At 40.3% G+C, this 17,393-nt stretch overlaps 2 protein-coding genes across 2 annotated transcripts; both read right to left on the bottom strand.

The window, feature by feature from the left end:
* Nucleotides 1-679: 679 nt before the first annotated feature.
* Nucleotides 680-8,263, bottom strand: LOC138214598 (regulation of nuclear pre-mRNA domain-containing protein 1A-like). The gene is made up of 7 exons (XM_069176342.1): nucleotides 7,860-8,263; nucleotides 5,234-5,363; nucleotides 4,779-4,885; nucleotides 4,383-4,477; nucleotides 4,079-4,205; nucleotides 2,503-2,678; nucleotides 680-783 (listed from the first exon to the last, which is right to left on the bottom strand). The coding sequence occupies exons 1-7, from the start codon at nucleotides 8,008-8,010 to the stop codon at nucleotides 685-687; spliced, it is 885 nt and encodes a 294-aa protein (XP_069032443.1). The 5' UTR covers nucleotides 8,011-8,263; the 3' UTR covers nucleotides 680-684.
* Nucleotides 8,264-9,012: 749 nt separating this feature from the next.
* LOC138214595 (uncharacterized) lies at nucleotides 9,013-16,775 on the bottom strand. The gene is made up of 12 exons (XM_069176329.1): nucleotides 16,473-16,775; nucleotides 14,730-14,762; nucleotides 14,545-14,622; nucleotides 14,314-14,456; nucleotides 14,105-14,227; nucleotides 13,955-14,012; nucleotides 13,450-13,761; nucleotides 12,863-12,999; nucleotides 12,630-12,746; nucleotides 11,504-11,561; nucleotides 10,952-11,011; nucleotides 9,013-10,838 (listed from the first exon to the last, which is right to left on the bottom strand). The coding sequence occupies exons 2-12, from the start codon at nucleotides 14,737-14,739 to the stop codon at nucleotides 9,499-9,501; spliced, it is 2,436 nt and encodes an 811-aa protein (XP_069032430.1). The 5' UTR covers nucleotides 14,740-14,762; nucleotides 16,473-16,775; the 3' UTR covers nucleotides 9,013-9,498.
* Between the last annotated feature and the right edge of the window lie 618 nt (nucleotides 16,776-17,393).

The raw sequence follows: 17,393 nt of genomic DNA, 5'->3' as shown, positions 1-17,393 counted from the left end.
CCCTCGAGGTCTGAGACACAACACAGATACAAATCATAAGCACTTATGAGCAGGAACAGGAATTAACTCCACCATATTTACATGAAACCAACCAAAGATTTACACAACCCTTTTACTATTAGGCTTCATGTAAATTATAGTAACATGAGTTGAAGGAAAATGGTTTTAAGTATATCAGTCTCTTCAGAGGCCATTGTCACACTGCATGAAAACAATTATCCCAGCTTGAAAAACTGATGCACTTATCTACAACCAAAAGTTAGACAGATGCATTTGCCAAAAACAGTAAGAGGAACAGCAATTCAAAATACTGCTCATTATTATGACTGATCACACTAAAGGTGTATTATCTTAAGTTGCTATAAATAGAAAAATATCACACCAGCATCCTCCATACATCTTTAAAGCTGAAAGAGTTAGATGGCAGGGGCCAAAGCATGAGAGGCCTGTTTCTGATGACAGTAAACCTTCATTTACAGTGTTTTTACTCTAAAACTAAGAGATGAGTTTGCAGACAGTAAAAGAAGACATTCCCGTTTATAACAGACATGTGGATGATTCGATCGGTTGGAGATGCTGAGAAACAAAGGTCAGCGTGCGGGGACACACAGACATTTCTTGAGTTGGGTTGAGATGTTCCAGTAGCAGGAAGGATGTGTGGTGGTGCGGAGGAGAAACCTCCAGTCAGTTTGAGGGGTTGTAGAGTCCTTCTGGAAGATTGTTCAGACGGGATCGCAGCTCCTTCCGGACCTGGGTCACCCTCGCCAGTTTGCGTTTGTACTCCTGAAAAAGTCCATAACAGAAAACAGTCCATCAGAGCTCAAAGATCTCACAGTCTGTTTATTTATTTTTTGTCTCAACACCAATATGATGTGATTGACACAATCTAGTTAGAAATTCTACATCAAGGATAACAAGACAACATAGAAATGTAGGATTATTACTGTAAATTGGAAAGATGTTAGCTTAAGGTCAAACTGAAGTTAAAATGTCCACCCAAAGACTTCTATCAATCATGGTGTGTTGTCCTTTAAAAAAATTAGTCCCATTAGAAAACAACACTGTGCACATGCAAAAAGGTTTGGCGAGGGTGTTATAAATATATTTGGATATATATATAGCCTGTAAGCTTGTAATGCGTTCAGCTCTCTCTTTTTTTTTTCAAACCACTGAATTTATAATGAAACTATATTACCTCAGGTTTATGACTAACCTGTGTCACGGTTTAATTTAATTTACATTACACACATCAAAGGGGATCAAACCAAAAAAACACAAGAGTTTCAGATTCTTTGGAGAGGAAGCATCTAAAGTTTAATATCTGTGTTGTATAGATGATCACACGGTGTATGAAATAAAACAGAAGTATGGGGGGTAGACAGCTGAAAACAAGCCAACAAAGGAGGAATTCATGTTAAGTAATAATTCATGTTTACTCGCCATTTGTTTACTTCCTGTCTGTCAAATGTTTTAATTCCCTGCTCTGCCTTTGCCACGCATATTACTTTCTAAGATGTGTTTATGGGATATAATTGTCAAACAACTGATGCATGAAGGTGAGCTGTGCAAGCCAAACACATTTCTTAAGGCTGCAGGTGTTTTTAACAGTTCAGGATGACTTAAGCACTTTCAAATAACAAAATATCCTTCTGTGCTCTCAATATCCCGTCATCTATACCAAGATGCCTGAAATCCTTTTAATTTCTTTGTTGTGGTTTTCTCTGTAATAACATCATGAAGTGAACATTTTCCTTCTGTTCGATCTACATCTTCTGTTGAAGAATAACAAAAATTCTAGTGTGTAGTAGTGTGTAGCATTTTCTAACAATACCACAAAAAACTTTAAGTTTTAAATCCTATGACTGTAGAGCATCATTGAAATGGAAAATTTGTACAATTATTTAACAGGAGCTGCAAGTCTCAGAGGAAAATAAAATCACTCACAAAATCACTTTCATTTTTTATTTTCAGGTTTATTACAAAGGTCTTGACTGAGTTGAGATACAAATATGGGATATTTTTCCTCCTGGTATCCTGTGAATAAAGGCTGGACAGTTATTGTCACCACAAAAAAAAAAAAAAAAAAAGCAATGCTATGGGAAAACAAAAAATACTTAAATTGGTCGATACTTACCTCATGGGCAGAACACACTGAGAAAACTGAGCTAAATGAAACAAGCGTTTCACAGTGAAGAGGGGAAACCTCACTTGGATCTCAAGTTTGTGTCTAATTAGGAGTCTTTCCTCACTTTGTAACGCCAGCAGGCCTAACAGTCAAACTGAGAGATGCAGTCTGGTTCAGTAACAACACAGAGCATGCAACGTGCTGAAATACATGACAGAATATATCGTCAAAACATTGACAAAAACCAGAAGTGTGAGCACACAAGAGAGACGAACACCAGCAGTGAGTGACGATGACTCAAAGATGAGGCGGACACGACAAAACACAGACACAAACACAACTAATTCTAATTGAAAGAAAGAAAGTTATTCACGCACTTCAAGTTTCTGCTCGTTCTGGACCAAACCATCCTTCTGGCTTTGCAGGAACACCGTTAGTGTCCGCGTGAGCTGCCTCCTGTCATCAATCTCAGCCGCCAGGCGGCCGCTGTAGTCTGCGAGCAGCATGCAGGCCTCCTCCACCAGCCGGGAGAGCCGCTCCCCCGATTCTTTATCTGAAGCACAGAAGGCACACAGAGACCAATGCCCGAAGCTTAAATATAGCCGGTGTTGGGGGTTTCAGCCGAGGGTCATTCACTTATCTATCAGTGCTGGCGCAATGTATATCTTCTTATGGCAGACAGAGACATTTAAGCCCTTTTTTATCTGTCTGGCTTCAGTGTCCTGCTCGATGGCACCTCAGTTTGTTTTAGTGTCGGTCTCCCGAGGTGACGGCTTTGTAGCCTTTTACTGTCAAAGTGGTTAAATGACTTGGATGTATTGTCTCATGTCTTGAGACGATACAGGTTTCTATATAATGAAAACCTCTAATGAGACATCTTTGAATATCCAGGAAAATCCCCCACTGCATGTACTCAGCATTGAACTTTAACGTACTGTATGTCTGTGCATATGTGAGGGTGGTGTATTTTCATCTGTTTCTTATCCACCGATTTTCTTTCACACAAATATCAATATAACGAGACACCCCACACAGTTTACTGTAATATTTTACATTATTTACATAATTGTCATAATTGTTTCTATTCATCTGTATATAAACAGCTGAATACAACTAACAAATGAAATATTTACATCTTTATTTCCACGTCATTTTATCCCGTTTGAGATTTGATCTTTTAGTGACATCATCTCCTCTTCGTCTGTGGTTTAATGGAACACGAATTGAGAATTATTGACACCCTTGTGTATTGTGTATTTTGATTATTGGTACCTGTCATTGTCAGTTATTTCTTTGTATATCTCAGTCATAGGCTTTGTATATTTAAGTTTTTTTTTTTATGTCATATTGATGGAAAGAAAATAAGATTAGTTTTATTTTCTTTGCCTGTGGTTTAGGAAGTTCCTAGTGTCTCTTTTACAACGTCTTTTACGACGTCTAATTTACGATGTCCACATGTCCTTATCTTGTGATCTGCAACTGAACTCAGATGTAAAGGGAATGGGGGTGAATGTCAACTGCTTGTCACACTGTATAAAAGCTGCCCTACGGAGGAGAGACGTTGAGCAATGCTGGACATCCTTCTTTGAGTGTACATGTATTTGCTCCTTCTTGCAAGAATAAATGTCCGATATGTTTGATTTTGAATCCAGCCTCTGAGTAATTTTTCTAACACATATCTGATCTGTGAAGTTTTTGTTTACAAAGCCTAAAGGCAGGCAGAAATTTAATTTTAATAAATATATTCCAATGTTTGGTGCTAATAAATGGGCTCTTCTTCTTCATTGGGTGTATTATTAACCTGTGATTGGGTTTATGATATAACAGTGTTATAAAATGATCGCAGTTGTTGATGACAAATTCATTGTCTCGTACAACTTCATGACCATGACTTGAGCTTTGGAACAGACTAGTGTGTGTATGCATATATAATACAGCAGTCCTGCATCCTACCTGTGATCCTGTTAAGCAGTGACGTGTCCTGCACCTCAGCAGGGAGGGAGGAGATGCGCTGACGCAGCACCGAGTCGCCAGAGGCTGCATTCTCCAGCTCCTGCAGACTTCGAATTAACTCCGCTGTCTGAGGTGGAGGGAGAATGATAAGCAGGGGAGCGAGGTGAGGCGAGCACAAGAGGGTCTGGTATTTAAGTACGTGTCACAAACAGCATTGGAGAGGCAGCAGAGAAGGGTTGATATTAAAATACAGAAGCAGCTGTATTAACTTTAAACTGTCTGCTCTGTTTGACTCGGACGGCACCTGTGGGGGCTCAGCTGGGGAGCTCTGGGAGGCAAAGCCCTCATCGTCTGGTTGGATTTCCTCGTATGACCTCTTCTTAGCCTTCTTTTCTCCATCTTAAATTCCCAAGAACATAAGACAAGACAAAGAAAAACCTCACATGTAGACATTTTAGGAAATGGTGCACATTTCATGTCATAAACTACGCTGCAACTTTAAGGCTTCACACTCACTGTAAGGAATCCTCTCATGTAACGTTATGGGTGCGAGCTCTGTGCAGTTAAGACGACTGAGCTCGTGAGGTACAAACCAGCAGATTGGCAGAGCAAGCAGTCACACTGGCTCACAATCAAGAGACGTGGCTGGCTGTTCATCACTACGTTCGAGCCTGCACAGGTTGGTGTTGGGTGAACTCACATAAGACTTGCGAGAGCTGATCCAGCAGGTTGTTCTCGTACACGGCTCTCTCCTGCCAGATGGACAAAACCCGACCCAACTGTTTCTTAGAGCCCTCCTCACTCTCTCTGCACAGGAACACACAGCACAGGCACATTCACCGTAAACAGCTTTGTGAATGTCTGTACGGGACAATACAGGAACAGCGGTAAACTTGACAATAACTTAGTTCAACGTGAATATACGGGGATGTGTTTTGGCAAAGTCCTCTCCTTAAGTCCAAATGGAAATCACATTTTGAGCTGCAATTCTCTCATATTTCTAAATTTGGCAACAATTTTTCGTTCATTTTTTAAATCAAAACTGTGCGTCATATTTAAATGAATAAAAATGCCATCATTTAGCAGCAGAATCCTACATAAGATGACGTAACAATGCATGTTCCTGAGCCATTTATCTGTCAAATATAATCTGACCTGTACACATGTTTGAATGCATCAACGATGACCGGTGCGAAGTCCTGGGTGAACTCTGGTCCTTTTCTCTTGCTGTTCTGAATGACGTCATTGGCCAAGTACAGGAAGGTCAGCTTGCGTGATACCGGAGCTGTGTGCATCCAAATGTACAAATATACATATTACAAGGGGATTTGATTATGATTTCCCACACTGAACCCTTGGCTGAGACATACAGTGATAGGTTTACATGCACAAACATGTTTGAACTCTTTTCTTGAAAAGCCATGTTTTTCCCACCAAGCTGTCCCGTTATGAATCAGTTTAACTTATATCGTATAAAAGACAGAAATCAGTCAGAAATAATGCTTGATGTACGATAGAGGATTTTAAAATCTTAACTAATATTAAAAAAAAGTGGAAGACCAAAGATATAACAACAATATTTTAATCATAAGAACACGCAAACACTGCAAGATTCAGTCAAAAAGCAGCATCTCACACGCAGCGTTTATACTAAACTCTTTCAGAATGGTGATTCAAGCGGCTTGAGATGTCGCAGAAACTCACGTCATCAAGCGTGGCGTCAGACCTTCACTAACACAGAGGCAGAACGTCACAGTCAGCTGATTGCACCTGCGTGTGCTCAGGTGAAGTCATGGCTGAGAAGACCGAATCGTTATGGCTTATACATTTTGCAGCGTGAGCTGAAGGTGAATTACAAATAAAGTTGTACTGTTATGAAAAAAAAAAAAAGCTATTTAGAGGTTAGCCTCAGCTCATTACTCAAAAATGATGATGATTTCCTCACTAAACAAAAGAAGGAGAGATTTTGTAAAGCTACTGCTACAAGCTAATATTATTGGTATTTGTACATAGGTGGAGGGTAGACGGAAATGAGTGATCGTAAGAAATGTAGTCGTTCTTTCTACATATCTGATCTTCTACTGCCACGGAGATGCCGTTTCATATCAATATCACTGTGCTCTGGGCTTGTGGGGTGGGTGACACTTCCTGGTCAGCTGGCTCTCATCGGCTATTGGTGGGTCTCTGCTCACTATTTAGTCACTGTTCCTCACAAAACTACAGAAATTAGGGAGACTCAGATTCTGTCGGTAAAATTAAGACGGTCTGTAAACCTCCCGCACTACAGGGCATCAAAACGAGTCAGCAGATTTGTCAGCCTATTAATCATAAGCAATTCATCAACAAGATCCAAACATGAGCTGATTCGCTTTACTTTTTTTTTTTTTAAACTATGGAGACTTTGTTCTGGAAAATGAAGATATTCTTTACGTCCAACAGAATTTCAGCGCAGGAAATTCATAATTGATGCATAATTCTGTTGTTATTTGACAGGTCACAGTCGGTACCGAGACGAGCACAAGTCTCCAGAGTGCCATCTCTGTCTCCTACCGCCTTTAACACTGAACTCTCCTTTCAGTCCTCAGAGAAAGTCCTAAAATACAACATCCACTTGAGATATCATTAGGTTGTTAACCAGCACCCCAAGGAAAAGTGTGCCAGTATTAGCTACAACTACAGCCATGCCTGACATCTCTACAAAAGGCCGTTCTGAATTAAACCTCGCAAAAATACAACTGAATTGTGTTTTTACACTGCAACTGCACATTCAGTAAACCTAGAGGAACTTAAATTTGTCTGCCTACAGCAATCAGTGTTAGGTTAGGAATCAATTACTTTCATTTTATGCAATTTGAATGGCAATAGTACAAAATAACAATAAAATGTTACAAATCTGCAGGCCACTCCTTACATTTGTGTTATACACTAATTTTTAATACATTCAGGATTCTTTTATTTTTCAATTAAAGTCTGACAAGGTGACACTAGCCGTTTATGCATCGGATGTGAACACGTGGAGAAAATGAGCTCAAATTACAATCATATTAATGAATATCCAATTGACAAATATTGAATTAGTTGACCAAATTTTTTTTTTTTTAAATATCTGAAATGAATGTGTTGCTCTCATGGCGTTGCTATAAGTGCTCGGCAGATTATAAAGGTTTGAAAGATATTACAAAGAGTAATCACCACAGATGTTAATTTACTAACTTTATAGTGGTGCAGCTTTAATAAGTGAATTAAATCTGTGCAGCGAGTGGGTGAAACGTCGTCATACATTAAATGAGGTCTCGTATGAAGGCTGAACTACCGACAGACCTTTTCTTTTTCTTTTCTTTTTTTAACCTGAGCAAAACATCAGTGTTGCACACATTTCAAGACATACAGCGTCAATTTAAAGAGTATCCTTAACAACGTCCACGTGGCCAGCTAACACGAAAACAAACGAGTTTGGTTTTTTTGGATAGATAACTCGTGGTTATAATGCCGGTTTTGTAAAAAATAAAATAAAAAAAAAACATTTAAAACTGGTAACGTGATCGCTCCAAAGTTGGCTAGCGTTAGCAGGAAGTGTGCTAACAACAACCTGCTGTCTTATCGTTGTTTGTTTGTTTTTAACGCTAGTTTGGCTGCAATGGTTGTAATTGTACAAATAAAGCTTCCGACAGAATAACCAGCTGATGCGGCCAAAGGCTGCGCAATCTGTCTGCGACTCGGGAGGAGCACGTTTCGTGGTGTTTACTACGAGGGATCAGCTAGCGTTCCGCATCAGCCTTACCTTTCTTCAGCTCGTTGAACCAAACACCGACGATGGTCTTGGAGTGTTTTCTGTGGTGGATGAGCCACAGCGACAGCGTCTGCACACTTTGCTGAGAGTTACTAAGTTCGGATAGTTTCTTTTCTAAAGCCACCTCGGAGAAAGCTGACATCTCGACGAGAGCGGGGTTCAAGTGGGAGACGCTGGGAGAAAAGGGGCAGCTTCGAGGTTTCTCCCAGACGTGTTTTCGTCTCGCACCAGGTCAGCCGCTCGCCACGGGGACTTCAGCCATCCAAATTAAATGTCGTACGCAACCTTTGCAATGTTAAAGACGGTTTATTTACGCTGACGAGCTACCGCCGTCCTCTCGCTGGTGTTCAGGAGCGACTTGCCTTGCTGCCTTTGCTTGGGGGGGGGGGGGAAACTACAGTAGCCTGCAAGGAGTGCTTCCGTAGCTATGTTGCGTTCATGTTCCACGGAAATTACAGTGACTATTTCGGGAATACATGTGGCAGTTGAAGTGTCAATGACTAAGCATTCGCACCGATACAAAGTAGATGTGACCAGTTTGCAGGCTTATATCCAATTGTTTATTTGAACACAACCTGAATAACATTTGCAGGCTATGCACAACTGAACAAACTTTTTTTTTTTTTTTTCCCCAGTGTTTGTATGTTTACTTTAGGATTGTTAAATTGCATTGTATTGTACAAGTAATCACCAAATGTATAAATTCGATTCCCCCACATGTCTGAGGACATTTGGTTTTGCAGATATAAAAGCCTGCACTCTCTGAACTCTCTTCTACAATCTATTTTCATCATAAATCCTTATTGAAGTTGACCTTCATTTCCTTGCTGCTGCACCCAATTACTGTTGTAATCAACAAGGAAGGATGCCACGGAGGAGATGATTCGACCTCATAAATGAATAAACTCAAAGACATCCATTAACTCATCCATTATTGACCACAACACTGCATTACACAATTAGCCACATTTTGTTAAAGCCCACAACTTAACAAAAAAGCATTTACTATCCAGGCTTAATGGAATCTGAAGTCCAACCAATCAAAAAAAGTTGTATTTGATCTCATAATATTTGATTACATCATTGACCACATAAATATACAAATGTCACTGGTGCCCCAAATCAGCAAAACAGGTCAAAGTGGTAACTTCTGCAGTGCTTTATTTCAGAAGCAAAGCAGTCACATTGGCATAATGGTCCAAAGGAAATAGAAAACAGTGAGTGTAAACAGTTCAACGTACTCAGCGACTACAAATCACAGTCTCACTGTGGAAACACATAATTTTTTGTTGCTGCAATGAACTACTAGGATGTATTAAATGTTTGTTTTTATGCAATGCGATGATGCAACAGTTACATGTTCACCATTAACACTTACATTTCTGAGCATATCAAAAGAAATATTTCAGTCTGGGCACATTTCGGTTGAATGGCTGGAATCACTGCAGCAAAACAATCCATCCATTAGGACGCTACCATTTATAACAGAAAGCCAGTACATTTATCTTAAGCAAAAAAAAAAATTAAAAAAAATTAAAAAAATGCCCCGGTGTGATTACATCCCATTCTGGACCATCCAGGGGTGATTTCTTTCAATGTGGACACAAATCCCTCGAGTCAAAATGTAGTCTTAGTAAGGTGTGGCATTGTTTTCAGAATTACAACTGGGAAATGCAAACATAAATGGAGTGTTTCCTTTTCCACCTTCTGAAATCATGAAGCCTGACAAACCAGTAGTTCTGAAATGCACATCAGAGTTGGCTCTATAATATGGAGCCTGCTGGGGTTGGATGAAGAAATTGGACTGTGTCACACCCCAACTACCACCACAGCTGCTTAAAGGATGAGGCAAGTGCTGGTAAGAGTTTGTCCAAGCTCCAATCTGTTGGTTGGGGTTAGACATCAACCCATAGTCTACTTGGCTGGCTTGATAGGCTGTAGATTGTGTCACGTAACTTTGTGGAGCGGGCTGAACGTGGTCAACGGGGAACTCCATGTATGTTTGCAATCCTCTCTGTTCAGTCAGAGACTGACCTCCAGCCTCTGGTGAAATGATGCTCCCGTGCGAGAGGGAATCTTCCAGATGACTTTGCATGTTAATCCTGGCAGCGTCGTCTACAACAGGAATGGGTTCACCAGAAAGCCTATAATGCCCCCCCGCACTGTCCATCAGAGGACTTGCATTATCTGACGCCATGTAGTGATTTTGGAGGTGTTGTGGGTAATACTGTTGAATAGCATCAGAGCTCATGTCTTTGAGTTGCCCTTCCACTCTTGTTCCAACTTCCCTCTCTGAAGATGAATTGTACCACTGCTCAGTGTAACCCTCGTCGTGTCTGTAGGAGGAGTAATAAGATGGAGTGTGGGACCCAGCAGGAAACTGTCCCTCATATTGTGTCTGCAGAGCTTCATTTTCCCACTTCTCATCAAACTTTTGACTTTCTTGAGAACCATACCGTCTGTTGTACTTCATTTCTCCACACACCTCCTGGTCTTTTGTCCCCGTTATGTCTTTAGTCTGGTTGAAGTACACACGGTCACTGACACAACCGTCCACATCTTGAAACAGAGTGACTGTGATGTTTTTTCCTGGTGTGTATTGACCAGCATCGGTATCTCCACTATCGAACTCTTGTAGTTGTGAGGTTTCACACGTGGAGGTGTGTTCAACATGGCTAACTGCAGATGATCCGGTGTCACAGTCCAACTCGTCATCCACGATCTGCGACTCCGGCGGGGGAATGAAATCCAAGTCAGATGAGAGTGATGCAGAAGACACAGGGAGGCCTACCTTGCTGAAAAACATCCTCTCCAGCAGCAGTGAACCTTTGGTAATAGGCAGGCTCACGTTGAATACAGTATTAACCCGTTTCCTCATTTTTCTCCTTGTTACTCTGTTTCCCTGTTTGGACAGCGTTACAGTGGATTTCTCTGGTAAGCCTCGAACTGAAGTTTCATTCACAATCGGCCCTGAAACACAAAGCAAAGACAGGACACGGACGGGTTGAAATAGAACGGGCATGTTACAAGAATAAATTTACTGTTGAAAGGAAAGGTGAAGTGTAGCTTTAAAAGACACACACCTTTGATGGGTATTCTCTTTTTGTTAGTATGTGTCCATTTGCTACACAGCATCTTTATACCTGAATTAAAACAAAAACAATACAAGGGGATATACAAAGAAAAAAAGATGCACTTACAAGTGCACTGGATGCAAAAAAAAAGTGTTCAAAAACGAATTATTGAAACATTAAACATTCAAACCTATGTACAGTAAGAGAGACACTGAGCATAAACAGAATAACTAAGAGGGAAAAGGAAAATATGGGTAATACAACAACAGGTGTATACAAAACTTTCTGCAAAATACATATTTGATTATTGAAGACAAAAGTAGTAAATACAAAAATTATTCTTTTTTGTTTCCCCCAAGGGAGTGAATGTTTGAAATTTGAGACCTTAAGACTTTTCAGCACAGCATCAAGTACGACACCACGCTGTCAGGTCAGAGTCCAAGTAATAATGTGAAGTGACAGACAGTTAAATGTTATACTTACACACAAGTCACACCTGCAGAGTTAGAGTAAAAGAAGTGACTGGTTTATGGCCAAACAAAGAAAAGACTCCATACTTACACCAGTGGTAACTTTTGCCAGCGAGTAGCAGACAGAGGGATTCTGGTGCATTTACTACCTGGAGACATGTTTGTAAACTGAAGGTCAGACGAGTGCAGTGAGATAAGAGATCCTCTTCAGCACATACCAAGCATCCAGTCATCCTCAGGTTACACACACACACACTTACAACACATGACACCGCTGGTCTACAGATAAAACTACCCAAAGCTTTCACGCCGCAAAACCCACCAGGCCCAATAAACATTTTCTCCCCTTTTTCACAAGGTTTGACTCTCTTGATTGTGAGAACCAACTGACCTCCAGACAACTCATGTCTGCTGCCTCAAGGTTGAACAATGTTACAACTCCACAATGAAAAACTCAGTACTCAAGCTGAAACTATGATGTACACACGTCTCATCATGGTTTTCATGTGTTATTGTGTTTGTTTCTCATGCAAATGGTTAACATTTGTATAAATTGAACATATAATTAATGCTTACAAGCCCTGCTTATGTAGTTAATCTGCATACTTTCTGCCTGCCTTTAGTTACTCATATAAAGTACTACAGAGGTCTGTAGGAAAGAGGCATGTTGGGACGACCCTCCATAATCTATCGGAGTGCTTTGATCCATCGGGTTGATGTCTTGATAGCCGATTTATTTGATCCTAAATTCATTATCTTTCATTCTAAATTCATTATCTTCCATTTACATCAGGAACTAGCTCCGTTCTTCATAACCTAACTATGATTTGTTCCCACCATCCCTCTGTTAGCAGAGAAATCCTGTTCATTGCATCCATAATCCATATACTTCAATAACTATTCATATGGGTTATTCTTAGTGTGAATATTGTTCAATAAATCTTCTTACTTAGACCAAGAAGATTGTTTTTTTTTGTATTTCCTGGAATATATTAAAAGAAATCTGTGAATGTAGAAATCAAGATTCAGACTATGTTGACTGATCACATTTGTATATCAAAATTAAATCTCGAGTTTTTCTGACGGCAGGAAGTGGTGCCCCGAATGCTAATCCGCTACACCAGTGAAATTAAATCATATGGAAAAGGATATACGAGTCATCTTCCAGGTAGCATAAACACTGCAGGATAAGCTGTGGTGAAAAGAAACTAGGGTACCTTCAGCTCTCCTCTGCCCTCTTCTCGCTCCACTTTCTTTGCCAGTGACTGGAGAAGCTGAGCATTGCCTTCAATATCTGCAGTCAGTAGTTCCACCTGCTCAGGATGAGTTTCCATCTATACGGAGACATTTTTATGAAAATTAAAGTCACACCTGGCATCTTCCCTACAGACATAATGGTAAAGGACTTGTATACGTGTCCATTTTAATTGTTGATCCCTACAAAACTGACCAAGTAGTTTACGAGATGGGAGGAGCTGGTTAGGTGATCAATGATGTCCTCTTTGTTGGATCTGATGCGGCAGCAGTGGCATAAGAAACAGCATGAGCGGCCACCTTCACTTCGACACTCATCCACCCGGAAAAGACCTGTTGCAAACATGTTTTTAACACAATGGTTTGATATTTTAGAAAATACACACGCGACAGTTAGATAAGGAGATCAATACCTGTCACCCCTGTAAATATGTAGCTAAAGGCAGCTTCCAACTCGCCTCGCTGAGCACAAACATGGGTGGAAATAGGACACTAGGTTTGTCTGGTGGAGAAAAAAAAAAAAAAAAAAAAATCTTCCTTCCTAATTAACTCCCCATTTCGTATTTGTTAAATCTATACATATGTAAAAACAACAATTTGACATTTCATGGGGGGGATGAGTATGAGCTGTATTATTTAGTGGCCAACCACAGTATATGTAGTAGCACTCATGTACTATTTTACAGCACTTATTTTTGGAAATGGTGCAGAACAATAATTTAGTAACATTTTCAATTTAATTTTAGTATAATAGTACAAAAGTAAAATACTTGATGTGCTTACCAATGACAGGTTTGGTTCCTGTGTAGTCATTGAGAAAGCTCTTGCTCCTCTCAGGTGATGTCGGGATGTTTTTTAACCAGACTTCTGATTTGACTTGAGCTACTTTTGTACGTGTCGGAGGAGACTTTAAAGTGCACGCTGACATCTTGTATGAATTCCCATCAGCCTCCAGGGATTTCTCTGAGGATCTCTTTTGCTTCTGTGCAAGCAAAACAATCCTCTGCGATTTGATGGGGAAGTGCAATGATGTAGTCTCTGGATAGCTTTCAGGGTCATCCTGTCCATCTCTTAAGGAATTAATCAGAGCTAGTGCTGTGGTGTTAGAGACACAGAAAACCATATGTAATAATAAATTTTTTTTTTTTTTAAATCAATTAAAAAAAACAAATACACAGAACTAATGCTAATAACACAAAGGGTACGAGGAAACTCAAAAGACCAAGAGTGAGACAGCACGGGGACATAACAGAGGTTGAAACACCCCCTCTGAACAAAGGTCACTAACCGTCATTTTCACTGCATGTTGCCATCTTTTGGTAGACAGCATCTCCAACCTCGAACACCTTTATATGAAGGTACAAAAACACATTAGCTCTGCTATCAAAACACTCATTTGTGTGCAACTACAAGCAAAGACATAGTTAAAATAAAATACCTGGACATCTCCTTTTCCCTCTTCTCTTTCAAGCGTCCCAGCCACCTCCATCAGTGGCCAGGCGAGCTTCGACAGGTCAAAGCCGTCCTGCCGTTCAGACACTAAGTGAGGGTGCCGGGCTTTCTGCCGGGCAAAACATCACCCTTTAAGTTTCAATATAAGGCAGCATATAACGCTGCCATCATGACCTCTTCTCCAGGACTACTTACAATGTAGTTGAATCTGTGGAGACTTCCCATTATGTGGTTCCGCATGTCAGCTCTGCTAAGTCGACACACACACACCTGACACATGTACAATGCATCTCTGTTCTGTGTACCCACCTTCACACATTCTATAATGCTGCCCAGCCCTAAAGGTCCAGAAAACAACAAAATGTTTTAGTCCACATACAGAACACAGACCACATACACACAACGTACGGATCTGTTGCCACAAACCAATGATGGGTTGTAGTCTGTTCTTGTTGTTCAGATACACCTTCAGAGAATCCAACAGCTGGCTTTTGCTTAAAACACCTACAAACACAGAGAGCATCAAACGGACATAATCACAGAAAGATCACTATTAAGCATGGTAGTTCATAATATGCAGCTGGTGGAAGACGTGCCTTTGTGTGCCCCACCTGGCTGCATGTTGCCGTTGTACAAAACACCACCTGCACATAAAAGTTGAAGTCATTATAATGATTTCGGGAGGAAAATACGAGTATTCTTTTGTCCAGATGCCCGAAATACTTTTTATAACTTCATCATGTGTGACAAGAAAAAGTTGAATACTTCAAACCTCAGAAAAATAAAAACAGAAGAGCCCAAAAAAAAAAAATCGAAACTGTACCAACATTTTATCATAATAATAACGCCGTTACAGTTCTCTGACTGCCATCATCATGACATGCATTCTACCAAACACATCAGGTACCATGTGAAACCAGAAGTCCAATATTTATCAAGCGACGACATAGTTTACAAGTTCCACATCAGTTTCAATATGAACTTATAAATAAATATTTGGGTCCAAACTAAATCCTCAACACAATCTTTTTAACACATACAGCATTGTTACTTAACATCATGGTCCAAAATTTCCATCACCATACAAAAGACTTTGTGCCTTTACAGAGTGATTTAAGATCATTCCAATTAATTTCACCATTGTCACTATATAAAAAAATTTCCCCTCGGGGATTAATAAAGTAACTACCTAACCTAACCTAACCTATTCGTTATCAATGTTCAAAGTAACGGTGAGCATGTATCTCGGTCTGTGAACAGTCACATTCAAGTACCTTTTTGTTGAGTTTACTTTGCAATCAGACAAGCAAATTGGTTTAACACCATACAGAGATCAGAGGTCTCCACATGTAAAATCCCCAATCTGTTCGGAGTACAGGATATTTATACACTTTAACACCTGCAGGCACGCTTGGTGGAAGTTCTTGATCCCATTTAACCTCTAAGTCTAGTCTCAGTTCCTCCTTCAGTTTCACAATGTCTACCCTGATAGCGTTGTACAACAGTAGACAACCAAGTTGTGATACATTTCCATTACAACTCCCACACAACTCTCGTCGACACTCCTTGGTACAATTTGAGAACTTATAGGCGTCTTGTAGCAGCAGAAACATATCGCAGGCAGCTCTGTGTGCAACATGAAAGTTAAGTTATACAGGATCCTACGAGGATATACTTCTATACAAGTATGGGAGGAAGGTTGTTGTTTTGGGAAGACATTAGATGGTGCAAGTGGTGGCATATCAGTTACATAGTTGGGTAATTTCATTTATTTACCTTAATTAGTTTGCAAATTTTCTTCATTCATACTGATTAAGATTTATCAGTCCCCACATTGAAAATTGCAGAAGTGACACATGAGATTCACCATACGTTTAAAACACACCACCCACAGACTACTGTAAGATGTAGCTGTGACCACCAAGTGGCGCTGCAAACTGTTCGGACAGGACACACCAGGCAAGACTCGCTATAAATGGAGTTTGTGAAACATATTTTATGATTATGGATTTCCTAAATAAATAAATAGATTTGGGGGAGGGGGGGACTACATTTTATGAGAGTCCTCAGACTGAAGAACTTAAAGTTACTTTTACTTTCACCGATACCTACTGCTGTTTCAGTGTCACACAAGAAAGTCTCCAGGAAGTATGAATTTTGGACGCAAACTAACACCAGTTAGTTATAAAGTTAAAGACACACACGGACACGGATAGACCTATTTGTCCTTTTCTGTAGATGCCCATTGCTGAAACACCCAAGATATTGACTAGTGTTCATTGTTCACTCCCCAGTAACATTGTAAAACTTGATTTAACGTCACACGTGAGTTACGTCAGGGTAGAAACACTTACCCCCCGTCGAGCTGAACAAATCCCCTTTTTCAGTGCGACAGTCGAGAAAACCAGTTGACGTTAAAACATCCTAAACAGCCGTTAACAACCGTTACCAGTCAAACTACATCTCAATCCTGACGTCATCCGTCCGATTTACAACACCTGTTGATATTAGTTGCTTCTCCCAACTCACCGACCGCAACCAGCAGTTTTCCAAGTCAGTTGATACAAAGTCGAGACGCTTTTAATTGCTGCTGCAGACTGACTTGATGCTACCGATAGAAAGTTGGTGTCAGCCTCCGGATGGCTGGGGTCGAGCTGTCCTGCGCTTCTGTTGAGTAACGACGCGGCACCGAGAGCGTGCAGGCAATTTGGAAACAGGATGCTTCTCAAAGATAGCGGGAGCGCGTGCGTGCGTGTGTGTGTGCAGAAAACATGCAAGAGGTGAGTAAATGTACATTTGGAGCAGACATCCATCCTCTCCTGAAAATGAAAACCCCTCCCCTCACCAGAGCTTGAAACCTCTTGATACTGTGACCTCCCGTTGACCCCTTCTGTAAGGGTCACTTTGACCAGCTGTAGCCGCAGACAGCACAAGAAATGACTTACCACACAGACGAAGGAAAATATAAGCAAATTATTACAAATAAATGATTAATACTTTAATAAATAATGAATCTTAAGTAGTTGAATAACTTCCTGCAAATAATGAATGTAATTTTTTTTTTAAAAGCACATTCTATACAATAAAATAAAACAGAATAATATTACATAAACTAAACTAAACAACAGTGCAATGAATTCAAACAAAACAACAAACAAAAGCAAGGGTGTCATTGTTGTGTGATGGATTTGGCGAGGGGTGAGTTATTGTATAGTCTGATAGCGGTGGGCAGGAATGATCTCCTGTATCTGTCCTTGTGACAGCGGAGCTGGAGG

The sequence above is a fragment of the Embiotoca jacksoni genome, unplaced genomic scaffold (genome assembly GCF_022577435.1).
Source record: "Embiotoca jacksoni isolate LCO1_2020_lvr unplaced genomic scaffold, fEmbJac1.0.p SCAF_7, whole genome shotgun sequence".
In the NCBI taxonomy this organism is placed as follows: Eukaryota; Metazoa; Chordata; class Actinopteri; family Embiotocidae; genus Embiotoca; species Embiotoca jacksoni.
Note: the sequence above shows the minus strand (reverse complement) of the source record. Positions and strands in the feature narration are given on the sequence as shown.